Here is a 26,982-nt window from a genome sequence, read left to right as displayed (position 1 = left end):
GTTGTAGTCCAAGTCCTTGAACCCACGCACACACATGTAGAACAAAGAAGCAATGGGCTGTGCTCACCTTATCACTGGTGGCTATGGGAGGCGAGCTGTGGGTCACCCCGACACCAGCCCTGGAGGGTGTTATAAGGGTCTCGTATCCTTACAAGGGGTATGTGGGCAAGTCTGGAGCCCACAGCTGTGATACACACAGGCAGGATTTGGAGGGCCGACAAGTACCTCAGAGAGGGACATTTCTGACAGCAGATGGATTTCTATCATGGCAGGGCAGGGTAGGGCAAGGTCCGTCCCTGAAAGGCAAATGGGCGAGCCTTCCAAGATGGCTGTTAGCCAGGAAGATGATTAACTCATAAAGCACCTTCTCTACCAACCAGCACAGGCTCTCCAAGCCCAGGTATCTCCTTTCGGAGCTTGGGTCTGATGAGACAGCCCTGCAGCTCCCAGGGGCTTCAGATGTCTTTGGCCTGCAGCAGCAGCAATGGGGTACAGCTCCCACTTAGGACAGGTAAAACTTTGCCCACACCTGACACCCTTTCTTTCAACCAGGCAGGGCCCAGTTTCTGTCCTGCCACTACACAGGGCACACATTGCTTCCGTGACAGCCTCCAGCCACAGGCGACAGCCAGCACAGCTAGCAGGGGCAGTGGCTTGGTTTGCTCCAGCAATCATCATGCATGCAGGGCTGAAATACACTGCTGTTCCCAAAATGCATGGGACAACGTGGAGCAGACAGGAGACCAGCAGATGTCAGAGGAGCCACGCAGAGGCAGCTGCCCAAGTCCAAGGATCAGCAGGCTCCAGCAGCCACACTGTTGCACCCACGTGGGAAGAGAGATGGGCAGCTCCAGGAGTGCATCTCCTTCAACATAGCACTGGGAGATCAATGCTTTCCCTACAAAGGTGTACTGCTAGCAGAGCAGGATGAGGGCCTTGTGCTGGGTACAGGAGACTGTAGAAGCACCAGCTGCAGGCTCTCTGCAGAGCAGAAGCAGAAGGACCTTTTTAGTCCCTTCCCCTAAGCAGCAGACGAGCTCCAGGTCCAGCTGTCCACGGCTTCCTCAGGCTGCATTCACTACAGCCAGGGAGAGGTAACAGAGCCAGCACAAAGTGTCCTCACCCAGGACTTCTGCCAGGGCCCCCTAGGATGAGAGGCACTGCAGACTGAAGAGCTCCAGCACCCAGCCAACCATCACACAGGAGAACAGCCTTTGAAGGCACAAAAGCTTTGCTCCTCTGCTCTTCTGGTGCTCCCAGCTGTACAGTGGGGCTAGACACCATGTACACCCCACCTGTGCTAAACTACCTGGATGGGAGCTGAAAGGCCCAAAGCACTTCGTGTTTGTGCCTCCAACATGTCTCACATGGGGCTGCTAGGAGCCAGCAGAGGCAACATGGCGCTGCCTGCTCCAACAGCCTCATACCTGCTCCAGGCAGCAAGGAACAGCTCCGTGTTCCCACAGCCCAGACAGGACGGCTCTTGCAGGGTGAGCAGGCAGCAGGATTAACCCCACACAGGGAGGACACCACCAGGCTCCTGCAGCAAGACAGGGATTTTGCCAGAGGCACAGAGAGGAATCTCTGAGCACAGGGGGCAGCCCAAACCAGCACTTGCTTTCTGCAAGCCTCCCCAGCACGCACAGGGCAGAGGAAGAGCTGCATCCTTGGACAAGAACCATATTTATTTCACTGACACAGAATTGCACTGGTGGTCGATTCTAAACACACCGGGGACGGGCAGCAGCAGGGCCCCACAGGCTGGGCCAGGCTGCTGAGAGCAGGATTCACACAGAGAAATTTGCTTTTTCCAAGGGGCCAATGGATCTGCAGGATGGGGCTCTATGCAGTCAGGCTCCTGCTCCTGCCGCCAGGCACCTCCCGCCCCAATCACGTATAGAAACATTAAATAAGTATATACAGAACCTCTTGGGGCGGGCTGGAACACACTGGGTTCGACAGGGCTCAGTTGCCCATTTTTACTTTAGATGTCTGGAAAGAGAGAGGAGAGGTTAGGCTGTGGCCCACAAACCCTAGCCCAGCACCCCAGTCCCACCCAAGCACCCCAGGACCATTCAGAAGCTGCAAACAGCTTATCAGCCCCACTGGTAAGACATGAGCTTCACACAGGGCGCACCCAAGGTGACACCCTTGGTGACAATTGCTCAGAGGGGTCATCAAAAGGGTTCAAGCTGCTGCAAATAGGCACAGTATGCTGTGGGGAGAGCTGTGCCACCCCATACCTTGCGAGCAGCCTCCCTATCCCAATGCAGAAGACTGTGCTGAAGCCCAGGTATGCCTCCCTGGAGCCAGAGAGCATGCTGGTGACAGGCACCTTATGCTCACAATAAGCTTGGTGGCCTCATGAGACACGTACCTGCAGGATAGCAACGATGACCCCAAACAGCCCTATGGCACTGCCAAAGATCTCCACAATCAGGATCTTGACAAAGAGGCTGGCATTCTGGGCATCAGCCAGGGCAGCCCCGCTGCCCACGATGCCCACACAGACCCCACAGAAGAGATTGCATAAGCCCACGGTCAGACCAGCCCCAAACATGGAGAAACCTGTGAGAGAGGAACACTGCAAGAGCAAGGGGTAACCCCCTTTCCCTTGTACCCAGGGCATGCTGCAGCAGCTCTGCCTCAAGGTGACAGAAGACCTAGAGCTTCCAAGCCCCAGCACTGTCCTCCTGTTTGGGGAGCAGGACTGTTCCAGGGTGTGCCCCGGCTCCCACAGTACCAGGCCAGCAAGGGACAGCAACCTGCTGCCACCCAGGGGAGGAGCAGTGCTGCTGCTGGGCAGCACAGCCCACCAGGGTGCAGAAGTAACTAAATAGCTGCCTTTTGGCAGAAGAGTCACATGTCCTTCAGACACCTGCGGCAGGCCACAGGCCGGTCAGAAGGTGGTGCTCAGGGTGAGACAGTGCTCACAGTGATGGCACCATGGACCCAGCAGTCCTTACCTGCATGGTAGTTTCTGGCTCCAATCTCTTCTGGGATGACTGCAGTGAAAGGCTGAGAGAAAGCACAGGACCTGGGTTAGTGACAAGTCTGTGGTCTCTGGGAGAGGTACCTGCCCCCAGTACAACATGAGGCAGCCATATTTTGGCCACAGCCCTGACTCCATGTCCCTGGCTGGCTTCATGACATCTGCCTTGCGTGTGCTCCCCCAACACTCTTCAGCATGGACAAGGATCACAACCACTCCAGGGGCTCCCAAAGCCACAACAGTGTCCAAAATCCCCACAGGGCCACCACTCACAACCTTTGCCCATGACCAGTTGCCCATCCCCACCACGGCCCCGAGGCTGGCACAGGGCTGGCAGGGCAGCCCAGGTGCTCCCATACCTCAGCCATGTTACTGATGACAATTGCCATGATGATCCCGTAGATGGCCACAGCCTCGCAGAAAATGATACTGTGGGAGAAAGGCAAAGCCTGAGCACAGTGTCCCAGGGGAAAGACCCCACCCCAAGCAGCCTGTGGCATCTCATGCCCAGCCAGCCAGCAACCAGACTCCTTCACAGCCATAAGGGAAAACAGAAAGGCAGTCCAGCCTACCCACTACTTTCCTCTCAAACAAGGGGGAGCTGCCAAACACAAAGGCTGGGCGCTGGTTGTGCTATGGCACCTGAGAAAGCTGGGAATGCCCTGTGGGAAGCAGACCCAGAGAGCCCTGCCCTCTGCCAGTCCCTTTCTGCTCCTTGGGGAAGGGTTGTGCAAGGAGAACCCTTGTCTGGTTGGGAAGTGTGATCTCAGGGTGTTTGTTTTGAACACACTGGGCTCATTCACTGTGTGATATCACACAGTGACTCTTCAAAGCAGCACTCTGGCTCCTTTAGGGCTCTTTGTTTTGAAAGCAAACAGCATCAGCAGCTCAGCAAGGAATGGTCTGCCAGCAGCACCCAGCAGACATTGGACAGAAGCCTCTTCACTGGCTTGGGACCTGCCCCACTCAGGTGCAGCATGAGCACTAACCCCAGGTCTGTGCTTACCTGACCAGGTTCTTCGTTTTGATCCGAGGGGCTTTGACTCCACCACCAATGATGCTGGAGCCTGTGATGTAAATCCCCCTGTGGCAGACAAGGGTGGTTGGTGGAGTCTGGCACTCACAGAAGAATTCTACAGGGAAACCAGGATCTTCCAAAAAGAATTGGGCATGCAGCTGGAGGACACTGCGGAGCTAGCCTAGCCACCCCAGGGTACAAGAGGTCCCAAGCTCCATCACCTACACCAGCAGAACTGCTGGGGCACAGGAGCCACCACAGGACAGCCTGGGCAGGGGTGCAGTTTCCAGAGACTTTCCTGTCTTTCCACTGCTGCTGCTGCCTGCAAGGTGGTCTGCCCAGGATCCCCAGGGGCCCACCAGTCCAGCCCCTCTGGACTGTGGTGACCCACAGCCCTACATGTGCACATTGTCCTACCCCTGCTCTGCTGTGGGAAAACTGCAGTGTAGACACAGTTACTGAGGTGGGACAGCGGGAGAATGCTGAAGAACCAGTTCCACTCACCAGGCAGCTCCCACCACAGACAGGGAGATGGCCAAGCCAATGCCCAGGTTGGACCACATGAAGGGTGAGGTCTCCGTCAGAAACCTGGAGAGGAAGAAGTCTCCTGAGTTAGCACACAAGCTGAGCCCCCACAGTCATGCCACACAGCTCCAAAACAGACACCCCTCCACCAAATTATACAGCCCAAGATGGGCTGGGCACCCAGACACTGGGACATGAGAGCCTCTACCAGCCAGCAACACAGGAGCTTCACCTGCATGGATCAAGATCTTCCTCCCAAACCCTCACTGTGAAGTGGAGGCCTGGGCTGGGAGATGTGGAGGGCAGGGCAGTGATGGCTGCACCAGGACTCTGTATGGAGCCAGCCACATGAACACATGGGCTGCATTTATCCCACCTCCAGAGGCCTCACTCACTGTAGCTCCTGTGATGAGCTGTCCATCGCTCACTGTTCCCCTGGAGGCACTGCCAGCACCACCCACTCCTCACACAGCCCTGAGGACGCCTGTATTTACAGGGAACTCACCAGGCCACATCAAAGCGGAAGCCCAGGTCAAATATTGTGTAGCAGATCCCTGGAAAGCAAAAACAACATGGAAACCTTCAGAGAGGCACCAGCTACCAGCCTGGTGCTGCTGCTTCCTCCCTGACCTACAAAGCCCCAGGGCAGAGGCCCAGGAGCACAGCACAGCATGCAGAAGGGTTACTGGGAAGACTGGTATGCAGAGCTGTGGGGTAGGGTGTTCCCTCCAAGTCCCCCATTATTCCAGCACTTCTGCATCAGCATAGGACAGGCAGCCCAGTCCTGTGATACTCCCAGATCCCATCCCAGTCTTGCCCAGAAGACGATTGCGGTGCTTGTCGTGTCCGTTTCCTATTCCCTCACCCTGCTGAGCTCCCACACATCATGCTGGGTCGCAGGGTCTCCAGGGCAATCCATATCCTGGTGCCCCAGCACAGTCTCCACCCACATCACCCAATGGCTCAGCTCTGCTGGAGAGCCAGGGCACTGGGGGACCAGCTGTGAGCTCTTCCCTGTCACAGGAGAGGCAAGAGGAGGCTGTGCCCTGACCGACCATCACGTGCTGCTCCACCACCATCACACCAGGGGCTGTGCTGCTCCCCAGGAGCCTGTCAACACCAGAAGCTCCAGCTGCCCCCAGCACCTCCTTTCCAAGGGTGTGGGTTCAAGACATGACTCCTGTCTCTGCATTTCCCCCAGGGTTAGTGATTTTCAGATAAATTTGTACGCCAACACAGGCAGGAGACACCAAAGAGCACCCCTGAGAAACCCAGAAAAGCCCTTCCTTCCCAGGAAAGCAGAGAGCACTGTACTCTAAGTGCTCTTCTCCCACATGGAACTGCAGCTGGGAGTCACACCTGACATCCCTGTGCAGCCCAGGCACACCCAGAGGTGCGAAACCCACCCACAAACCCTGCCTTGCTCTGAGCTCATGAGCAGGAAACATGGCTGCAGAACAGGAGAGACACCTGCTCTTTGCTGGAAAAGAGAGGGTGACCTGGCCCTAAGGAACAGATAAGTGCAGGCAGCGTCTGCTCCACGCCAGATACAGAGGGTGAAGGGACGGCTCTGCCATATCTGGCTGGAGCCAGTGTCTGTGTGACACTGATCCTTCGTACGGCCGGGAAAAGAGGAAATGGGAGACTCCTGGAAAGCCTGAATGCAGCAAAGAGGTCACAGCACATGTCCCACTGCTCCCTTCAACCCCAGAGCTGCAGCCTGAAGGCAGGGGGTGATGGCAACATGCCCAGCAGAAATGTGAGGGGCAGGACCCAGGCTGGAGGAGCCCTATCCTGTGCATAGCCAAGACCTTGCAGGACAACTCATCCCACTGGGAGATGTGGACAGCAGGGCAGTGATGGCTGCACCAGGACCCTGTATGGAGCCAGCCACATGAACACATGGGAGGCCTTGGCGCTGCAGTGCAGGAGACCCTTGCAGCAGGGATGTCCCCGTCATTCCTGTGTGCTAAGCCCCTCCATGTGCAACTCGGGGCTCAGCACCCCATTCACCAGAGCACACAAGCACTGCCAGACAAGCCAGCCAGCCCCAAAACGGGAGGCGGTACTGCTGGTCCACTCTTTCTGCCTGTAGAACTGGGACGCCCCCCTCCCGTGCAGTGACACACATGGATGAGGAATGGTGCCACCACGGCCAGGGAGGACAGGGGGAGGGCACAGCCCAACCCTGGCAACCTTCAGGGATGATTTCTACGGTGACACAGCCTGTGACTTGTGTTTTGGCTTTGCTGCTTGGCTGGCAGAGCAAGAACTGAACCCAGCCAGCCTCAGCTGCCTCCACTCCCAAGAAGCAGTAAAGAAGGGCTACAACCAGCTCAGGGCAGATCCTCAGTGCACCTTTAGTCTCTCTGAAAGCAGGCGTAGCCTTAAATCCATATTTAAAAGAAACAGGGTGAAGGAGACTTTCCTGTGAACTCTGGCTTCCAGCTCTGCAGCCAGAAGGACAGAAGGGAAAGGGCAGCAGGACTGGAGGATCAAATCAAGTCTTAGAACAAAGACAGAAAGCACAAGGAGGCACTGATGCAACACTGCAAGAAGCAAGACCGTTTCCTACTCACATCTTCCTCAAAAAAGAACTGCAATAGGGCAGGGGAAGTTAAGAGCATCTGGGCTCAGCTTGGGAGATTTTCCAACAGTCTCACGGTCACAGTGTGCATCTACACTGGTGTGAGCCACATGACTCAGAAAGCCCAGTGAGGCAGCCCTGGGCCCACACTGGATTCACCAGACCCTAGAAACATGAGGAAGTGAGACACCCTTTGCTTCTGACTTGTTCTCTCCCCTCACCCGAACAGAGGCAGGAGCCAAGGTCTCCCCAGCTTCTGCCCGGCTCGTGATCACTTTGGTCTGTGCTGAAAGAGGAGATGACCAGCAGTCCCAGCACAAAATCTACCTGCTAGCCCTAAGCCATTAAATCCACCCTCAGTGCTGCTGAGCCCAGTGCCATCAACAGCAGGGCTGCCACGAGCTGCAACACGGCCACGCACCAACTCCACAATCACCCAGACAAACTCACACGTTCTCTAACGTTGCCACAGCTGGGCAAAGCAAGGCGCTCTCTCCACCAAGGCGACAGGAACTGCCACGGTCTGAAGAGCCAGGCTCCTGCCTTCACCTCCCCTCATCTGCCAAACCGAGACACAACCCCAGCACCTTTCTGCTCTCGCACACGCAGCGAAGCGAATCAGCTGTCCGAGCCAGTCAGGTTCAGAGCGCTGGACGCTGCACATCCAACAGCGACTGCGAGTGGCGCGGCACTGCCGGGGTCCGAGCCCTCCGAGGGAGCAGCTCAGGCGGTGTCCAGGCTGGGCAGCCCCCCAGCCTCGCTCCCGGCGCCACGGGGAGCAGCTCAGCGACCGGGGGCCTGAAAACCTCTCGACCTCCCCCTTCCTTTTTCACGCCGCACCAACTCCCCCCACCAGCCCCTCCCTGGCAAGGCCGCGGCCGGCGCGGGCACAGCCACGACCCGCAGCCCCCTCCCGCCGCACGGCCCAGCGCGGCCCCGCGCCCCCCCCGCGGCCCGGCGCTGACCGACGCCTAGCAGGGTGGTCCAGAAGGCGAGGCCGAGCCCCGAGTAGAGCAGGGCGAGCCCGGTCATGGCGGCGGCGGCGGCGGCACCAGGCAGAGCTGGCGGACCGGAGCGGGCGGGCCGGGTCACCTGGCGCCGGGGCACGTGACCGGAACCGCAGCGCCGCGCGGAACCGGAGTGACGGCACCGGCACCACCCCGCCCGCTCATTGGCTGCCTGGTCCGGCAGACGCGGCAAAACTACACAGACCATAAGGCACCGCGAGCAGTGCCTCTTCCCACTGGCTCCCTCCCCCGGGGCGGGGTTTCAGAGCGCGGTGCCGCGCTCCCATTGGCCGGTGCCGCGCCGCAGCCCGGAAGCGGGCGCTGGGCGCCGCGTGCCGCCATGGCCGCCGCCTTCAGCAGTGACGGGGAGGCCGCGCTGCGGCGTGAGCTGCGCCCGGTGGCGGCGGCACCGCGGGGCGACCTCGACGGCTTCTACGAGACGGACCGGGCCGCCGCCTTCGTGCGGGACGGCGGGTTCTGCAAGGTGAGGGTGGAGTGGGATCAGGAGCCGCGCGCCGCCCCTTCCCCGGTGCCTCCTCCCCGGTCCCTCACCCCCTGTACCCCCCTCAGGTCGCCCTCCAGTTCCCCGACGAGCTCCTGGCGGACGCGGCGGCGGTGGCGGCCCGGATGGAGGCGGCGACCGGGGCCGAGATGTTCGTGCTGGGAGACACCACGTACGGCAGGTCAGTAGGGGCCGCGGGGGGTGTCCCGGGGCTCCCCCGCGGGCAGGAGCGGGGCTGAGGGGACGGCGGTGCCAGAGAGCATGGAGAGAGAGCTCCAGGTGCCGCAGAGCCCGTCTGACACCGGGTTGTCCCCGCAGCTGCTGCGTGGACGAAGTGGCCGCGGAGCACGTGGGTGCCGAGGCGGTGCTGCACTACGGCCCGGCCTGTCTCAGCCCCTGCGGAAAGCTGCCGGTGCTGCACATCTTTGGGCAGCAGCCGCTGGACGTCGGGCGCTGTGCAGTGGCGTTCCGGGAACTCTACCCCGAGCGGCAGAGCCGCGTGGTGGTGCTGAGCGACGTGGTCTATGCCCATGCGATGGGTGAGTGCCCCGGGGCAGGGAGGGGTGCTCTGGCACAGCTCCGAGCTCTGCAGGCAGGCATTCCACAGACGCTGATTTCTGTCCTTTCCTCTCCCCTGCTCTGTCCCACCTTCTGTAGCTCGGGACTTGTGGCCGTGTTTAGTTCTCACTCCTCTCTCCCTTCAGGTGAGCTGGAGCAGCAGTTGTGCCCTGAGTATCCCAACATCACCTTCTCCAAGCTGGAGTGTGGGGACCCTCCTGCCCCTGCACTGCCTGGGGAGGAGCGGAGGTTTGGCCGCCGGTTCCTGGTGGAGGCTCCAGGGGGGCTGCAGGACTACGCCATGTTCTACGTGGGGGCCGAGGGCCTGGCCCTCACCAACTTCATGCTGACCTGGAACCGCTGCCCCTTCAGCTCCTTCGACCCCACCACGGGCTGCGGCCGCCGTGAGACCCTCAACGTGAACCGGGCGCTGATGCGCCGCCTGTACCTGGTGGAGCGGGCGCGGGACGCACGTGTGGTGGGGATCCTGGTGGGCACCCTGGGCGTGGCGGGGTACCTGGCCCTGCTGCAGCGCCTCCGGGAGCTGCTGCGCCGTGCCGGGAAACGCAGCTACACCCTGGCCATGGGGAAGCCCAACCCCGCCAAGCTGGCCAACTTCCCGGAGGTGGACATCTTTGTCCTGGTGGCCTGTGCTCAGAACTCCCTCCTGGACTCCAGTGACTTCTACCGGCCTGTTGTGACCCCCTACGAGCTGGAGCTGGCCTGTAACCCAGCCAGAGAGTGGACAGGGAGCTACCTCACAGACTTCCGAGACCTGCTGCCGGGTATCAGCTACAGACTAGCTGCCCAGTGCCCTCCAGAGTGCATCCTGCCTGGTTGCCATGCCTGTAGGGCGAGCTCCAGGACAGACGTATCACCAGGCTAACATTGCTGTTTTCTGGCAGGTGCTTGTGCGCACATGGAGCTCCCACCGGCCATCTCCGCAGCGGAGGCCATTCCCGATGTCTCGCTGATCACAGGAGAGATGAGAGCTGCCCACCTCTGCGACCCCCCGGCCTCCCAGCTGCCCCCCAGCACCGCCCTGGCCTGCAGGGACCAGACTCGGGCCCTCATGGAGATCAGCCCTGCTGGTTTGTGTTGGTTTCGTGGTGGGGCCGAGCCCTGGTGCAGGGGCAGCGCCGCCTCCCTGCTCCCAGTAACAATTCCCTTTCTCTCTCCTCCCAGCCTCCTTCCTGGAGTCCCGCAGCTGGCAGGGGCTGGAGCAGCAGCTGGGACAGACGCCCGTCTCCAAGGCTGTGCAGGGCCGGCGAGGGATTGCCATTGCCTACGAGGATGAAGGGTGTGAGCAACCCTGATCTGGCAGCGCCATCAGCACCGAGCCAGGAGCAGGGTCGTGTGGGGGCCTGGGCGTTGCCTGCCACTAGGTGTTAGACCCACAGGGGCCTGGACCTGCTGCCAGCTACCCCTGTGCTGGATGCAGCCTTGGATCAGTAGGACTGCAGCAGGAGAGCAGGAGTTGCACATGTGCTTGGGAATGCCTGTGTCACCCTGAGGCTCATGGCCAGGGCAACAGCAGGGCCAGATATGTGGCCCAGACCTGGCACCCAAGGGGATCCCTGGTCCAGGACAGCTTTGGCCCTACATGGAAAGGTCACAGCTTTGAAAGAGCTGACAGTGCTGGGACTTGAGGCCTTTGTGGGCTGCTGCTGTTGCCTGAAGCTGAACTGAAGAGGACTTGTGAGTGAACATTCTTTAAAATAAAACACGGCCTGAGGAGCGCAGATTGGTGATACCAGCTGTCCCAGAGTGATAAAACAGATTATGGTGCCCCCTTGGGGAGCACAGCTCTGTGTACAGCCTAAAACCAGCCTGAGAGAACAGAAAACCAGAACTGGGACCCCCAGGAATGAGAGCACAAGCTGGGCTGGGGCACTAAGGGAAGGGCAGGAGGGCTCCAAGCATGAGCAAGCCCCTCCCCTGCTGTGATGAACGGGGGAATAGGGCACGCACATCCTCTGCTGGGGGGAGGATCCTACATTTGGAAGGGGTGTAGTCCCCCCTCTCATGTGGGGCAGGACTGTTTCTGCTCCATGGCAGACAGGAGAGCATGGCAAGCAGGACAGACTGTTTTTTGCCATCCCTCCCGAAAGCCAGGGAGGTGTTGAGGCATCTCAGCCTTGATTTAACCCCCTCTACTGGGCTCTTCCCCACGAGTCAAAGGGGCATGCAAAGTCTGGGCACTGCAATAATGACAGCCACAACATAGAAATATTCTTAATATAATTAGGTGCAGGGCCTCCCCCCTCCCAACCACACGTACAAACAAGCAGGGGGCACGTCCCCCCTGCCCAGCCAGCCACTGCTGCAGGCATGGGGCAGCCTCCCCGCCGTGGGGCACGGGCTGGGGAAGGGCTGGTAGCCCGGGTGTGGGGCAGTCCTGCCCAGGCTTCCCTTGCCCTGCCACCACCTCCTGCAGCCGGCACTCCTGTCCCCTGCGAGGAGGGAGCATGCTGGGGGAAACAAAGATGCTGACACCGAGATGCGGCCACCAAATCTAGCTGAGGAGCGTCCCGAGTGGGTTAATTCTAGGTGGAGGGTTATTCTATGAGCCGTACTGCAGCAGGGCGGGGGGTGGGGGGGCTTCCTTGTGGGGAAGAGCTGGTCCAGGCAAATTGTCCGCGGTCCTGGCCAGGTGCTCAGTAGTCTGCTGTGTACTCCGTACCGTGCAGCCCTCGGCACAACAAGGTGAACTCCTTCACCATCTCCTTCACTCGCCGCTTGTTCACACGCTCTCTGCTAAGACAGAGGGAGGGGGACAAACATGAAGCAGGAGGGATGCACCAGGCCATGCAGGGGGGTCGTTCCCACCATATGGGGGCCACAGCCGCTGGGGCAAGTGGCACACGAACCTGAGGATCTGCTGGCTGAAGTTTTCCTTCTGCTCTGGAGTGACACGGGCCGAGGGGAAGCCATCCTGCTGCATGGCCTCCTTGATCCAGACGCTCAGGAGGCTGAAGCAGTGCTTGTTCAAGGCAAAGAGGATTTCTGCGAAGTGATCCATGAGGCTGCGGGAAGCCTGGCCGCCAATGCCCTGCCCCAGAGCAAACAGAACATCCTGAGCCCCCGGGTTCACCCTCCCTGCTCCCACCCAGATGCTGCTGGGCTCTCTGCCCCTGGCTCAGCAGGTGCTGCTCAGTAATGAAGCCCAAAGCTGCCTGGGGAGCCCGTGGTCCCCGTGTCTCTCACCTCCAGCACTGCCTGCAGCAGCACTTTGCCGTTCTCGTGCACGACCTGTCCCACCGGGGCGATCTCTCCACAGCGGGGCAGCAGCTCCGTCTGCAACACAGAGCCCAGGCCTGCTCAGTGCCAGCACAAGCGCCACACTGCAGCACCCCTGCCCAAACCTCAGCCCCACTCCTGCCCTCCCAGCTCTCAGAGGGGGCTGCACAATGCCACGATACTCACAAAAAAGCCACAGGATGCTTTGACTGTTGGGGCCTCAGGAAACTTGAGTGAAAGGACACCTGCAGGCAAAAATCACTCAGGTTAGCAGCCAAAAAACTCCCTCACCATTCCAAATCAGCCCTGTAGTCCCCAGCCCTGGGCTGGTTTGTACAGGACAAGCAGGCTGGCTTCTCCTCAGGGTGATTTGGAGCACATGTCCATGCTCATGGTACTCACCACACTGAAACACTGCTTTGACATCCAGGTTGCTACACAGGAAGAGGTCTGGCTTCCTTTTCAGAGCCTGCAAGGCACACAGACAGGTAGCATGAACCCAGTGCTGCAGAGGCACCCAGGAAGCCTCCGAGGAACCCAGTGCCCCAGCCAGCCTCTGCCTGGACACACACTTACCTGGGCACACCCACAGCAAACAGCAGATTCACACACTACAGCAGGAAACCATCACTTTACCCACCCCTTCCCCCCCAAGAGAATGTCATTCAAACACCCAGGCAGCTTGCCCAGGACCTGAGGAAAGGTGCCACAGTGGTGTCCGCACAAACACTTGGACACAGAGGGCTCCTGTCCCACCAGAGCAGACCAGGCAGCCGCTCCCGGGACAAGGGCAGCCATGTGGGGCTCAGCAGAGACCAGCCACCTGCGTGGTTTGCTCCTCTCCTCTTGAAGATGCTGGCATCCCTGGGGGTCACAGCAACTGGTTCAAGCAGTAGCCCCAGAAGACAGCGAGATGCCAACGTTCCTTGGCAGTTCCTGAGCAGCAAGTCTGAGATCAGGGAAGCTTTGTTTTTGTTAAAGCCACACAGTGATTCCACCAGCCTTTGTGGGGGTCAGGCACTGCTGCTGGAGACACCCTGAGCTGTGGCACCTTGTGCAGTGACTTGGTGCCCCTGGTGCTGGCACTGAGCAGTTACTGGGTAGAAATGTTTCAGTCTGCACCTTCCACTCCATGGCAGTTTCCAACCTGCCTCAGTGAACCCTGCTATATCAGGCAGCCACATGCATGCCCTGACCACCATACCCTCTGCTGCAAGAAAACGCTGGGGATGGTATCCGTGCCTCCTCCCCTGCTGCCACTGCAACACCAGGGACAGCAGCCACAGCACTGGAGCAGCCCTGCTCTGTGCCTGGAGCTCAGAGAGCAGGACACCAGGGCAGGCAGCTGAGCTGTGTGCGAGGCCACTGCCACCCTCCAATCCTGCTCCCAGGGACGAGAGCAGGGAGAGCTTTCAAGCCAGCAGAACACAGTCATCTGCCCCTGTGGTCTCTACTTGGCGCAAAACACACTTATTTCCCACCTCTTCTTCTACAGGGAAAGTCCACAGCCATCTGCCCAGTTAAAATGCTGGAAACCAAGAAGCTGAGGAGCAGGTTTGAGGGTGACCTCATCTCCTTTCTGACCTTTTGTATCACATACTGTAAGAGAGGACTCAGGTTTGGGCACCGAAGGCGTTGCTGTTCCAGGCAGAGAAGGCACAATCACAGGGAACTGCTTCCCTGCCAGAGCTTCCTGGGGCGATCAGGGGCCATGTTATACCTGTGTGTGTATATACAGGCTGTGCACCGTCCCTCCTGAAGTGCTGGCACCAACATCAGAAGGCGAGATACTGGCTGGGCAATGGTTTAGAAACACATCCACTCATCAAGGTTGCTGCTGTCCAGCTGCCCTCATACAAACACTTGTTTGTGCAAGAGATGGTGTAGTTTTAGCCATGGAGACTACCCCTGCTGGGGCCCTGCTGTGGACTCCAGAGCAGGGACCACAAGCCTCTCCCCCAGTATCATGCTTCTCCAGGGCAGCTGGCTCCCGTGATACCACCCAGCTGCAGGTTCCTCTACCCTGCCCGTCCATGGGGCTGGTTTTAACCCAAGTCCTGCATGCTCTGAGCGTTCCATTTGGCACAAGAGTCTTCCCAAGTGCTCAGGTTGCCACCTACCTGCAGCGTGCTTCTCCCAGCCAAAGCAGACCTGCCACAGGCACAGCCCCCCAGGCTCTCCTGCAGACTCACTGCAGCACCTGCTCCTCACTCCATCAGTGCCGTGGGGAAAAGCATGCCAGTATTGGGAGGGCTCCTTCCCATAGGACACTTTGCACAGAGTGCAAGCCCAGGGCAGACTTGGGCACATATACACATGTCTGTTGTAAAGAGAGATGCTTTTTATCCCCACAAGATGGGGCCTGTGGAGCTCCTCCCATAAGAAAGCAGCACCAGGTAGGTCCTCTTTCCTAGCACCAGGAAGCCTGCTCCAACTCTGGGACCTCCTACTGCCAGCCCATCTGCCCTCTCTCCTGCCAGAGCAGCTCTGCTCACATCTTCTGGAATGGGGAGAGGTCTTTAAATCTTTTCAAAGTCCCCCCCACATCCTCTGCATAAGCAGCCACTGTAGATAGAGGCACTGGCTCTCCAACAAGAACTCTGCTGCAGGCTGGCACAGAGGGAATGTTGGGTTCTTCTCCACAGCAGCCAGGAGATCCTCAGACAGGTCTTCAGAGCAGGCTCTTCAGCACCCATCTCTTCATAGGCAGACAGGCATGGAAGGGACACCAAACCCCACGGACAGGGGACAGGGGGGGCTCCACCACCAGTTCCTGCAGCTCTCTAGAACACAGATCAGCCACTGTGTCTGGTATGACCAACCTCTTCCCAGATCACACACCTGGCACTGCGGAGCCTCCTGCTTTGAGAAGGGCACGTAAGGTTGGCCAGGCAGGAGCAGTCAGCCTCAGCAAGGGGATGTCCTCCACGGGGCTCTCTGAGGCCGGCTGGAGCAGCTTTGATGGAGAGTTCAAGGACTGATGCATGACCAGCCCAGGAAGGGAGGGAGGTGGGGGATGACGCTGGCTGTGCCTGGCCAGGCACTGCCTGCCATCACAGAAGGTCAGTTGTGCATCTTCTGCCTGGTGAGGCCCCGCTCATCCAGCCTGCCCCAGGGATCTGACAGGGGAAGTCACCAAACTGCTCCAAAGGTCTGTACAAGCGAGGAAGGCCTGCTAGGGCAGAGCTGATGTGCCTGTAGCCCTAGTGGGAAGGCAGGCTGGAGAGCCCCAAAATCCTACCTGCAACCAGGAACACACACATAAGTGATACCTGCTGGCCAGGGAGAGGATGAGAGCTCCCAAACACCAGAACCTGCCTGGTTTTGCCAACGCAGATTGGGCACGAGCCCCAGCCACCACGGGCTGTGTGGTCCTGGGCACTGGTGCTCTGGTTGCACGGGTGGAACTGAGCCCCACAGCCCTCCAGGTGGGATGCTCCCCTTGGGCACTGCAGCAGCGATGCTCCGCACCGATCCCAGCACACGGCGGAGGCGGGAAGGGAGCAGCTGAGGACAATCTCATCGCAAAGGATGCTGGCACTGTTCCATGCAGTCTTATAGCAGGCTGCTTATTTTATCCTTAGCTTCAAGTAGTGCGATAACTTTGTTTGTCTTTGGCATGTGTAAGACATTTGTTTTAAGCCAGCACGCTCTCTTGATTAGCCAACCATGGTCAAGAGTGGGTTGACAATTAACACTGTGGCAAAAGGATCAGCTGCACCAACTGGGCAGTCCCACCAAGCCCAAACATAAAGTCAGCAGGAGTCCTGTCACACACAGAGGTGGCTCCCTGTGAGCTGGTTACAGAGGACTGATGTGCAGGTATCACGAGGTAAGAGCTTCTCTGAGTTAAAAAAAGGTAAGAGAGTACTTTCTGGCAGAGAGGACAAAAAAACTGCCTGCCTGTCTGGAAGAACCAGACAAATTTGAAACAGGTTCTCCTTCTGCCAAGGAGATCAACCACATAAACAGATGGTCAGGGAAATGGGAAAGTCCCCACCTTAACACACTCTTGGGTCCAAACTCACTGCTGCTCTGGAACATGTATTACTTTGCCAAAGGGTCTGCAGGCAGAGCAGGCTGGGATGAAAACACAGCCCTCACCTTGTGAAAATTGGATCTGAAGAGATCTGCAGATCCTCAGATCTACAAATGCTCAACAGCATCACTGCAGAGAATTGTCCTCTGGAAGAGGACAGGCTGGACCCACCTCTGCCATCAGACAGCTCTCAGAGTCCTGAGAGCAAGGAATCAATCAGGAATGGCAAGGCCAATTCTTGAGGGGTTTCAAAGCACCTCACCAGATCATGAGTCTGTGAGGAGGGGCGGGCCAGGGAAGAGGAGGAAACCTTCAGTCCTATGCATGAAGAGCGAGGACAGGGATGGGATCCTTTGGTCTCCGTGGGATTGCTAGAATAAAAAGCCCAGGAAAACAACAGGTCTTGAGTGGGTGGTGTTGGGCTGGCAGCATGATGTCAGATGTCTCGCAGTGATCCAAGACGGAGAAGCCACGGAGGTAGGAGCCTCTGAGCTGCTCCTGCAGGAGTGCCTCTGAAGGATGCAGGCTGTCTGGAGATCCACACACAGGAGACAGGGCCAGCTGCCAGCACACTGCCCCAGCATTGCCTGCAGATCCTGCCCACGAGGACAGTGAGGAACAGCTTCCCAGCAGCCAGGATGGCTGGTGTTTGGCCTCACAGCACACCCCATGGAAGTGCAGCACGGTTGCCTTTTTCTCTCCAAGAAAGCACAAATATGCTGTGTCCAGACACAGAGGAGGACCCCAAGTGAGACAGAAACTCAGCACTTTCTAAAGAAACAACAGTAGCCCTGGGAGAGTCTCTCAGAGTCACTTGATGTCCTACACCCCAGCAGGATCACCTTTACCTACCCTCCAAGAGCAACAGGCTTGTTAAGTCCTTTCAAGAACTCCACGCAAAAGCAGCTCCCCAAGTGATCTTCCAGTGCTTCCCTGCCCTCTTAGAAACATTTCCTACTGCCAGACCTCGATCCTTTACCTGTTACTGTTTGTACCACTCAAGAACAGAAAAGGGGAATTTACCCATAACTGGGATACTACCTTTTACACATTCCAAGACTCATACTCTCATCAGCTCCTCAGGCTCCCATCAGCTTTTTCTCCCCACCACATGTACAAGGTGGTCATCTTCCCAGATGCTTTTCTCTGTGGTTTTTGGTCTGTACAGAAATGTGCCCCAGATTGGGCACAGTGCTTGAATGGAGGTCCTGCCAGCAATGAGGACACCATCATGAACCTCATGCACAGACCCCGTTTACCATCCTCCCATTGTGTTCAAAACCCTTGTTAAAAGGTCACTGCTTCCAAAATCAAAAGCAGGGCAAAAGCTGTGAACGCTTTCTGATAATCCTGATTATGTTATGTCTTTCAAGATGAAAAGCAGGGAAGAAAAGGCTGCAATATGGATTTGAGTTGCAATGGGTCTCAGCAGGATCTGGGCATCAAGGTGAGAACCATGTGAAGCAGATCCTGCCCGGGGTGTGAGGTGCAGCCCCCTTGCCCACTCCATCTCTCAGGACCTGTGGGAGGGTCAGAGGGGTCTGACATCTTAGCACCTGGACATGCCAGGTGCCCTCCCCAGGCTGCCAGCAAGGGTAGGAAGGCCACAGCTCTGGGAGCTGCCTCGGGGGGGGGGCATTCCTGCACAGTACATGTGATTAGAGGTCTCTCCGTTACAGAAACACAGCAGAAAGCAACTCTGACGGGGGTAGGTGCTACCTCTGGGTAGGTGTCAGGGAACACATCTCTGATGGGGGCACTGAGTACATCAAGGACATGGGGGCATCTCCCTCAAGGGCCATAGTAGGCTGAGGAGCACCCTGGGCTCCTGCTGCTCCCAACAGGTGTATATACACACACAGCATAGCACTGGCCCTGCCTGCCCACCGCCAGCCCTGACACAAGTGCCAGCCCCACCTGCCTGCCCGCGGCCCCTGCCACGTCAATGCAAACCGTCCCCACGCACCACCGAGCCAGCAGCTCCCTGTGCAGGAGCTGCCACCACCCCGAGAGGCTGCCAGGGCGGGAGGACACGTGGCACCTGCCAGGTGCAGATGCCACCACAAGCACGTTGCTCAGAACCAAACCCTGGCAGCTGCCTGCTCCTGTGGGCAGGGGCTTCCTCCCACCAGCCCTGGGGCAAGGCAGCAGCTCAGCCTGTCCCCGCTCCAGAGGACCCATCAGAGGGCAGATAAATGGGTCAGAAAACATCCACCTAATGCTCTAATTTGTCTGTCACCCAAGGGTGACTGCAGCAGCAGCCCCAAGCACCCCACACCGGCTCTGCACGGCGAGGGGGTGGCAGCTGGAGGCTGCCCTGCAGAGGAGGGCACTGCCCTGGGGATGGTGTGAACCCAGAACTAAAGGAGAATGTTTTGTTTTCAACTTCCACGGAAACAGATGGAGAAACTCGATATTCAACTAAAAGGAAAAAAAAAACGTTGTCAACAGAAAGCTAAAAATAGGTTTAAATTGAATTAAAAAGAGAAAGAGAGAGAACAGAAAGTGAATGAATAAGAAACTAAAACACACCTGTGCCAGGAGTTGCATAAATGAATCAACAATATCAGGATGATCCCTGGGCCCTAAAATATAATAAAGATGTAACTTAAGAGAAAAATCATACAAACAGCAACTCAACATCATATAGTTATGTGATACAGAAAGAATTTACAAGTGAAAACAGGAGTGTAAGGGAGGAGGGGTGTGTGGGGAAGGGGATGGGCAACATGAGCAGCTTGAAGCAAGTTAAAGAAACAAAACATACAAAAAATCATGAAACTTGGAGAACCCAAGAACAGAAAGAAACTGCAAAGGAAAGGGTCTAAAGCCCCAGGGTCTCCACCTAGCACCTGGGTGCTGCAGGGCCAAGGAGGAGATCTTCATGTCCTTGGGGAGGAAGAGGAGGAGCAGGGGCTAGCTGGGCACCATCTCCACAAGGAGAATTAGAGCTTTTGCACTGTGGGGACTGAGCGGGTGTCTTCAGAGCACTGTTTGGTCCTGGAAGGTAACTGCAAGTGAACGACAACACCTCAGCAAACGCTTGACGGACCTGGCTGGGCTCAGGCGTGCACATGCTTGTCACCAGCATCAGCTGCTCAGGAGTCCCTGGCACAGACACCCACCCCATTCCCAGATGTCTCTGAGACCGTGAGTCCAGGACCCTCCTGGAGGTCTCTTCCAGCATCCTCCTGCGAGAGCAGCTCAGTGCCCAGAGGTCTCTGTGCCAGCACCACTCACCCTATACCTTGGCATCTGACTGTGCACACTCACATCTTGGCCCTTGTGGGGTCAGGCATCCCCCCCTTCTCCTGCCCCCGTGGGCTCAGCAGAAGGGGCTCGTCCTGCTCAGAGCTGGCCCCTCGCCAGAGGGGACAGCCCTGGGCACACGCCAAGCTGAACAGCCGCTTGCCTGAGCAAAGCTATCATCCAAGTGTTGGCACAGTTAGGGCTCTGTCCCCTTCCCTGCCTGCTGCTGCCCGGAGGCATCACCACCTCCCTGGCACCAAGGCAAAAGTATTCCAGCACAGACACATCCACACACCGCTGGCACAAGCAGGGATCTGACATCCGGGTAAGCCTGGCTGGCTTGTTCCTGACCCCAGTGACACCTCAGCGCAGTGGGATTTGCTCAGACCATGGTGTGATGATGAGGCAGGGTCCTCATGCCTCCCCCCACCTCTTTAGAGAGCTCTGAGCCTTGAACTGGGGGACAGCATCACCCTACCTGGCACCGGGCTGTGAGCAAAGGAAAAGACCCCCTGGGGACCGCATGTGGTGGTGCTGAAGGACCAGAGCCAGCAGCTCCAATGTACATTTGTCCCTGTCACAGGGCAAGTCACCAAGATGCTGAGGGGAGCCATGGTGCAAAGGAGCCTGTTCTAACCCCATTTGCTTTTTGTAGGGTGGGCAGTGAGCCAAAGGGGGGCTCCTGCCCTGCGGGAGGATACCAGCATCCTCAGCATCACAGCGGTGACTCGGTGGCCAGCTGAGGTGACCAGAAAAGGTAATTTCCCAGATATTCACACACACATCCTCCTGCTCATACCAGGGCTTGATTCCAGGCCACTACAAGCAGTGCTGGCCTCCAGAGAAGCCCCAGGATCTCCCTGGGGGCAGAGCCTCCCTGCTAAGCTGGACTGGAGCTCCGGCTCGACCCTTGCAGCATGTGACACCCAGCCCTGCTGCAGAAGCAGGGCTGTCATGGCAGTACACAGGTTTCCCAGAGCACCCAGGGGTTTCCTGCTTCTGTTGCTCTTCAGGGAAGGCACCCACCTTCCAGGGGTTGGGATGAATCCAAGAAAGAGAGATGGCCCCATTAGCTTAGCTAGGAGTGAAAACAGCCATTCCTGACGCCTCCAGACTCCATGCATGCAAAAGCCTGACAACAGCCCCAGCGCGGAGAGGGGTTAATCGCACGTACCTTGCTGGAACAGGGTCAGAGTGACTGAGGTAACGAGCAAGAAGAGGGCCTTGATGGGAGGGAAGTGGGCAGGCTCATGGGCAAAGATGTGAACCAGCTGCAAGAGAGAGAGAAAGACTGAAGCTGCTGCTGGCCCTGCACATCCCCAGCCTCCCTGGGAGCGGCAGCCCCAGTCCCAAGCACAGCTCTGTACCTGCCGGGTGAGTTCAATGGCAGAGACCTGGGGTATGGTGCTGTACATCTGCCCCAGCATCTCACACAGCTGAGGCACCATGGGGGCAAAATCATCCAGGAGGGTCTTCACAGACTTCTCAAATATGGCACAGACAGACTGCAGGAGAAGAGGGACTGCATGAGCAATGGGCATCAGGAGACCTCTCCTGATGGTCAGGGCTTGATGAATCGGTTCCAGGGGAGGGAAGACCTGGCAATGGGGACAGGGACCAGCCAGGCAGAGAGCTCAGACCTGCTCTGACACCAGTGCCCTGCCCTGCAGCACAGGATGATGCCAATGACCAGGAAACATCCTCCCACCACAGCAGGAAGGTTCGCTGGGGGCCAGGGAGAAGCAGCTGGTGAGACATTGCACATGGGCATTACTGGACTGAGCAAACTGGACAAACACCAGATGGCACAGGTCCAGGTCAGAACAGAGCTGTCCTCTTAGGGAACACAGGTTGGGCAGATCCCATCTCCCTGCTCATGGCAGAGCCTCTGGTATTGCAGAGGAATAGAGCTGGTGGAGGCACAAGACAGACAAGAATGGCCAGGCACTGCTGATGACAGCAAGAAGCACTGGTCCAGACAACCCAGCAAGACATCCCTTTCACATGCCATCACCCAGAGCCTGTCCTTTGCTGTTTCCAACTCAGGTCTGCAAGGACAGACAGAGCTGCAGGCAGTACACAGGTGAAGCCTGATTACCTCCACCACCTGGGCATCATTCAGCCACTTGCTGAGAACCTTCTGTATGAGCTGGAAGACTTGCTGAAGAACCACCACCACCTGTAAGGAACAAGAGACATTGAAGAGAATTGGTTCCTGCAGCACTGTGGGGGGCAAGATTCAAGATTAAGCATGGCCTAGACTCAGATATTTGGGCACCACCTCCCCTCTCCAAAGCTGGGCAGTTTTTTTCTGAAGCAGCCTGGCACGGCTCACAGTTGGCAGGCAGTACCCAGAGCAGCACCCAGCCAAGAGGCAGTCAAGAGGCAAGTCCCCTCTGCCCACCTCAGGAGTGGTGGGATGAGCTGAAGGAGCTGTTTTAGCTGAAATGCAAGAGCACTACCCTCTTTCTGGTATTCCCACACTGTATTCCCCATTAATCCCCTTTTCATGGCACCAGCAGTGAACGGCAAGGCTTTGGCCAGGCTGTCACAGACAGCATCAGCTACCACTCTACTCACTGGGTTGGGTCCTTGCTGCACTGGCAGTTTCTTGACCTCTGTGCTTTCATGGTCATCATCGTGGTGGCTGATGTCTAGGGTGGTGAAGAGGTTGGAGAGCAGGCCCAGGATGTGGATGATGGCCAGCCTGTTGGAGGGATTGGGCTGCCAGGGAAAATAAAGCCAAAGTATGACATGGACTGCACTGCTCAATCACAGTCATGTCTTTGGGATGCTAAGGAATCAGGACTGCAGAGGCAAAGTGCCAGGGAGGGGTTCCTTGCACTGTGCTCTCTCTTGAGCCCATGTTTCAGAGTGGTGCTTCAGCACAGCAGCTCCAGGGCCACAGCCAACAGAGAAAGCTGCTTCAGGAGGGAGAGAGCACACAGGCACTCACCGTTTCGTCAGCCAGTTTTTCCAGCTGCTGGATGTAAGGGGTGATCAGGGAGTGCAGGTTCTTCAGGATCTCCTCCACTTGCAGCGCAGAAAGCAGGAAACCAAGAGCCTGCATCAGCCACATGCACTGGCTTGTCTGTGACAGAGAGAAGGCACAACAGGGCAGGTCACTGCCCAGCCTGCAGCCCCACCACGCACTTGCTAGCTCAGACAGCTGCCAGGGGCCCAGCCAGCAAAGCCAGGACCAGTGTGCTACAGCTCCTGAGCTGCTCCATCTGGGTCACTCCAGGTGCATCTCACTGCAGGAGAGGGGAACAGCTCCCTACCAGCTCCTATTCCCAGGGAACAGGAGCTCTGCCATCAGCACACATGGCCTCTTCCCAGTACCCGCCAAGGAAAGACCAGTTGGTGTCCAGAGATCTCCATGCTGGTATCACTCACCCTACCTCGAGACACCATCCTTTGCACAGCCTGTCTCAGCTCCTGTGGGGTAGAGCATCCCACCCTGTCCCAGTCACAGGCAGAGCCTGGGCTCTGTCCCCACACTTATCTCCCTTCTTTTTCCTCTTGAAGACGTGCCTGCCATCTTGGCATCCTTGGGTTTGGAGAGACTGAGAACTGCTAGAGTTAGGCCTCCTTAGGCACTTCCCTCTCTAGGGGACATACCCCCCCAGCACAATCCCAGCCCACGTGGCTGAAGCATGGCAGCACAGTAAGAGGCAGCCAGCAGCTTCCCTCAGTCCTGCACACCATGGAGGCAGCCCTGAGCTCTCCTCTGGGGTCAGCTCAACTTGCCATGGCACCCCTCAAGTCTTCAGCTGAGCATGACTAAGGGGGGCACGGGGGGAGAAAACAGAACCAGCCAGAGGTGTGAGTCAGCCTCTTACCTTGTGAATCTGCTTCATCAACACCTCCTGCCAAAAGGAAAGAGAAAGAGGAGGGTGAGTGCTACAGAAAGCCCCTTCACTTCCAGGAAGCAGGACTGATGCAGGAGATCAACAACACAACCAACACTAGTACGGGCACAGACAAGCAGCAGGGACTCCCCACAACACACCACAGGCAAGGAGTAAAATCCTTGTCCCCTGATAAGCTCTTCCCTGAGCCAGCCCACTCAGCCACCCAGCAAGGGGAGCCCCTGGCTTGGACAGGCTCTACAGCAGGATGGCTCAAGGAGTCAACCTTAGCCAAGGTTTCCTTACTCCAGTGACAGTGTCCCCCAGGCTCTAAAAGCAGAGAGTCATAACCTCCACCTCTCTGCTCCCATGCACACTCTGGCAGCTCACCCAAGACCAGCCCTTCTCCTAGTGCCTTGGGACTCTGAGCCCCATCTGTTCTAAATCTTAAGAGCCAAGGACTGCAGGACAAGCTGCTCCAGCACTGCAGGGACCAGCTCAGTCTCCAAGGAGAGGCCTGACCACCCGGATGCCCCCCAGCTGGCACTAGCTGCCTGGCAGGTGCACAGCTGGCAGGATGCTGCTCCCAACAAGGCAAAGAAAACCACGGGGAAAAGGCAGACACCCAAGTGCAATCCCAGCAGACCCCTTGGCAGTCACATCTGTCACTACCTGCCCTTTCTGCACTCACAGCAGGACACAGGGTCTGCCACGTGGGTTTACTGGCCTAGGAACAGGACAGACAAGTCCCCTGCGCCAAGCAAGATGCCCTGAACTGCTCCTTTGTGTCCCCCTGCCCTGATCCTCACAAAGGAAAGGGTGTGCACGGAGCACATCTCAGGTCACCATCCCACATCCACCTGCATCCAGCTCCTACCTGCGACACGGCGACAATGTTGGCAGCATAAGGCGGCAGGTCGTACTTGCACTCCCGGCAGATCTTTTTCAGGGTAGAGACGCTGGAGATGGAGAGCTCAGGGTTGCCCAAGGCTTGGAGCACCAGCGGCAACACGTTGTTAATCATGACGGGGTGATCAGCCAGCCACTCGGACAGGGACCCTGCACACACAGACGGGATCAGACTGCAGGACTGCACTGCAGGCTCTCGCTCCCTGTGTCCCAGGATGCTCAGCTTTGCTTTTCACCACTGGTATTGCTGGGCAGGTGTGGTTTCAGAGGGGCCCTCCCTCCCCAGCCCAGCCTGCGCGCGAGCGAAGACCTCACCGATAGTGAACATGACGGTGTCGGCGAGCTGCACGTTGCTGATGCTGATCCGGGGAATGAGGCCGATCAGTCCTGGCACCACATCGGAGTAGTTTACATCAATGGTTTCAGCAATGGACTGGAAGCCATAGAGCAAGGCCTCCGTGTGCTGCCAGGGCAGGAGAGACACCGTCAGAGTCATGCACTGACCCCCGATGTCCAACCCAGCCCCAGCTCCAAGAACCAGCTCAGATGCCCCACGGTGGCTGAGGAGGCTGATCCTTGGCAGTGCTAAGGACAGGGAGGCAGAAGACCTATTCCTCTCCCCATCAGACCTCAGAGAGCCTCCATGTGTGCTGGCAAGGTGCTCATGCTCCTCACCTCTGTCACGCCCCTTTGCTCTCAATGCCCCAAGGACAGGTCCCTGAGGGGCTGGTAGCTGTCAGCCTGGCACCCGGGTCCCCTCGCTCACCTGCCACGTGGACGGCTGCTCCGTGTTGGTCAGGAGACGTCCCAGTTTGTCATAGAGGCTGCTCAGGAGCTCAGCACCCAGCATCTCATACACGTACATCAGCGTGTCAGAGATGTCCACCCTGCAGAGAACACAGGGGTCTCCAAATGCTGTCCCCAGCCGATGCAGAGAGAGCTCCATGCGTGGACACATTACTTTCCCTCCTGCTGCCCACACAAGCACACTGCCCCAACACAGAGCTGATCCCAGGGCAACTGGTGCTATGCCAAAACACCAGCTCATTTCCACATCACCACCACCACCAAAAGAGCTCTTGACAGAGGGAATCTCCTCTGTGTCCCTCCTTGGCTCATCCCACAGCATTCAGCCTCCAAGGTGGCAGGATGCTGCCTGCATCCTCACCTGCTTGAAAAGCAAACCCAAACCTCGCAGTTGTACCTGTATATCCGAAATTGCTCCTTCTCATCTGAAGACCAGAAGCCGTACTCCTCATCAGAGGGGAACTGGGCTTTGTGCAGCAACACATCCACCAGCTGGAAGTAGACAGGCCTGTAGACCTGCTGGTACACTGCCTGCTTGTCTGGCTCAAAGGAGAGGATGTCATCCTGGAGGCCAGAGGAGGAATAAATACGTCAGGTGCTGCAGTGAAAGGAAAACAGAGCTACCGTGCCTGCTGCACAAGGCACTCAGGGACAATTCCCAGGGCTGGTGAGCTCTGTCATGCCTTGGAGGCCGCATTTCCAGCTCCTCAAGGCCCACCTGATGCTGAGCCCTTCTGCAGTGGCAGCATTATCTGAAGGCAAGATGCCAGAAGCCCCAGCAGCTGGGTGGACTCTCAGATAGCATGGTTATAAGGGGTGGCAGTGTCCTGCCACATCCTAGCCTCAGGAGCAGCCTGCACCAGGAGCACATGTGCCTCGGACTGCTGCGAGGCAGGCTGGGATGGATGCCTGAGCACAGTGCTCTCCTGCCTGCATCCATAACCTCAGACCTATCCAGAGAAGCCGCTAGAGGCAGTGGGAGCCTCAGCCTGGCCTCATGCAGCAGAGGAGCTGCCAGCACGGCAGCGACTTCACCCTCCTCCCTGCCCACGCTCAGCCACACCACATTAGATCGCGGAGGAATGGAGCTGAGGGATGAACAGGAGCTAAAAATAGAGCACGACACAGCAGGGCTGCTCTGCTGGCACAGGAACACTGGCCCTGGGAGAGGGACCCCACACTGGGCAGCCACTAGAGCCATGCTCTCCTCCCTGCCTGCTGCAGGTGCCCAGCTAAGCAACCAGGTCTGCTGCTGGGGAAAAAAAAATTAACATGAAGTTTTAATTAGTTGTGTTAATGAGGCCCTTAAAGGATGGCTCACACTTCTAAGTCTTCTAAGGAAGATTGGTGGCAGAAAAAGCAAGCCACGGGGCCAGCACTTCCTAGGTATGTGCCCTGCGGCAGCTGCAAGTGCAGGGCAAGGAGTGGGGACATGGGGAATCCCTGGGACCAAATGCAGCCAGTCCCCATGCACTGGTGCCTCCAGCCCTGTCTGGAGGGCAGGGCCCAGGCAGGCTGCCCACGATGGCCACTGACCTGCAGCGTGTACCAGAAGGTGAGTGTTAAGGAGCTGGTGGTTTCATTGACGGGGTAGTGTCCGGGGATGCCAGTGCAGAACATGATCATGTTGACCAGGGCCAGGAAGCTCTGCCAATGCTCCACCTGGTCCAGGAGGGCCCTGAGAAGCAGAGAGCACAG

General features: G+C 57.8%; 3 protein-coding genes across 4 annotated transcripts in view; 1 reads left to right on the top strand and 2 right to left on the bottom strand.

The window, feature by feature from the left end:
* Positions 1-1,664: 1,664 nt before the first annotated feature.
* Positions 1,665-8,267, bottom strand: ATP6V0B (ATPase H+ transporting V0 subunit b). Its single transcript, XM_032696087.1, has 8 exons — positions 8,088-8,267; positions 5,041-5,089; positions 4,515-4,598; positions 3,999-4,076; positions 3,352-3,421; positions 2,967-3,018; positions 2,378-2,568; positions 1,665-1,992 (listed from the first exon to the last, which is right to left on the bottom strand). The coding sequence occupies exons 1-8, from the start codon at positions 8,152-8,154 to the stop codon at positions 1,966-1,968; spliced, it is 618 nt and encodes a 205-aa protein (XP_032551978.1). The 5' UTR covers positions 8,155-8,267; the 3' UTR covers positions 1,665-1,965.
* Positions 8,268-8,451: 184 nt separating this feature from the next.
* Positions 8,452-10,928, top strand: DPH2 (diphthamide biosynthesis 2). The gene is made up of 6 exons (XM_032696084.1): positions 8,452-8,613; positions 8,700-8,812; positions 8,950-9,170; positions 9,336-9,974; positions 10,095-10,280; positions 10,375-10,928. Exons 1-6 carry the CDS (start codon positions 8,470-8,472, stop codon positions 10,503-10,505), a joined length of 1,434 nt encoding a protein of 477 aa, XP_032551975.1. The 5' UTR covers positions 8,452-8,469; the 3' UTR covers positions 10,506-10,928.
* A 468-nt stretch (positions 10,929-11,396) lies between these two features.
* Positions 11,397-26,982, bottom strand: part of IPO13 (importin 13) — a 31,562-nt gene continuing 15,976 nt past the window's right edge. The window contains exons 4-20 of one of the 2 annotated variants that reach the window (XM_032696083.1): positions 26,821-26,962; positions 25,682-25,848; positions 25,244-25,364; positions 24,793-24,940; positions 24,446-24,627; positions 23,560-23,586; positions 22,674-22,808; positions 22,298-22,441; positions 21,816-21,896; positions 21,085-21,222; positions 20,892-20,988; positions 19,001-19,053; positions 12,832-12,898; positions 12,616-12,674; positions 12,397-12,486; positions 12,060-12,241; positions 11,397-11,943 (exon numbers count right to left, since the gene is read on the bottom strand). In XM_032696083.1, coding sequence (XP_032551974.1) covers positions 11,847-11,943; positions 12,060-12,241; positions 12,397-12,486; positions 12,616-12,674; positions 12,832-12,898; positions 19,001-19,053; positions 20,892-20,988; positions 21,085-21,222; positions 21,816-21,896; positions 22,298-22,441; positions 22,674-22,808; positions 23,560-23,586; positions 24,446-24,627; positions 24,793-24,940; positions 25,244-25,364; positions 25,682-25,848; positions 26,821-26,962 — 1,930 coding nt within the window. In that variant the 3' untranslated portion in view covers positions 11,397-11,846. Of the gene's footprint in view, positions 11,947-12,059; positions 12,242-12,396; positions 12,487-12,615; positions 12,675-12,831; positions 12,899-19,000; positions 19,054-20,891; positions 20,989-21,084; positions 21,223-21,815; positions 21,897-22,297; positions 22,442-22,673; positions 22,809-23,559; positions 23,587-24,445; positions 24,628-24,792; positions 24,941-25,243; positions 25,365-25,681; positions 25,849-26,820; positions 26,963-26,982 lie in introns of both variants that reach the window. The other variant, XM_032696082.1, reaches the window with a different exon arrangement.

This window comes from Chiroxiphia lanceolata, chromosome 9 (genome assembly GCF_009829145.1).
Source record: "Chiroxiphia lanceolata isolate bChiLan1 chromosome 9, bChiLan1.pri, whole genome shotgun sequence".
Taxonomy (NCBI): Eukaryota; Metazoa; Chordata; class Aves; order Passeriformes; family Pipridae; genus Chiroxiphia; species Chiroxiphia lanceolata.
The sequence above is the reverse complement of the archived record's forward strand: the minus strand, read 5'-3'. Positions and strand labels throughout refer to the sequence as shown.

Excerpts from the sequence above, each read along its gene's own strand:
- ATP6V0B (XM_032696087.1), bottom strand. The coding sequence starts at position 8,154 with ATGACCGGGCTCGCCCTGCTCTACTCGGGGCTCGGCCTCGCCTTCTGG. Across the intron at positions 4,077-4,514 it reads TCTGTGGTGGGAGCTGCCTG|GGGGATTTACATCACAGGCT; the intron begins GTGAGTGGAACT and ends TGTCTGCCACAG. Across the intron at positions 1,993-2,377 it reads TCATCGTTGCTATCCTGCAG|ACATCTAAAGTAAAAATGGG; the intron begins GTACGTGTCTCA and ends CTCTCTTTCCAG.
- DPH2 (XM_032696084.1), top strand. The coding sequence starts at position 8,470 with ATGGCCGCCGCCTTCAGCAGTGACGGGGAGGCCGCGCTGCGGCGTGAG. Across the intron at positions 8,813-8,949 it reads GGAGACACCACGTACGGCAG|CTGCTGCGTGGACGAAGTGG; the intron begins GTCAGTAGGGGC and ends TTGTCCCCGCAG. Across the intron at positions 10,281-10,374 it reads CATGGAGATCAGCCCTGCTG|CCTCCTTCCTGGAGTCCCGC; the intron begins GTTTGTGTTGGT and ends CTCTCCTCCCAG.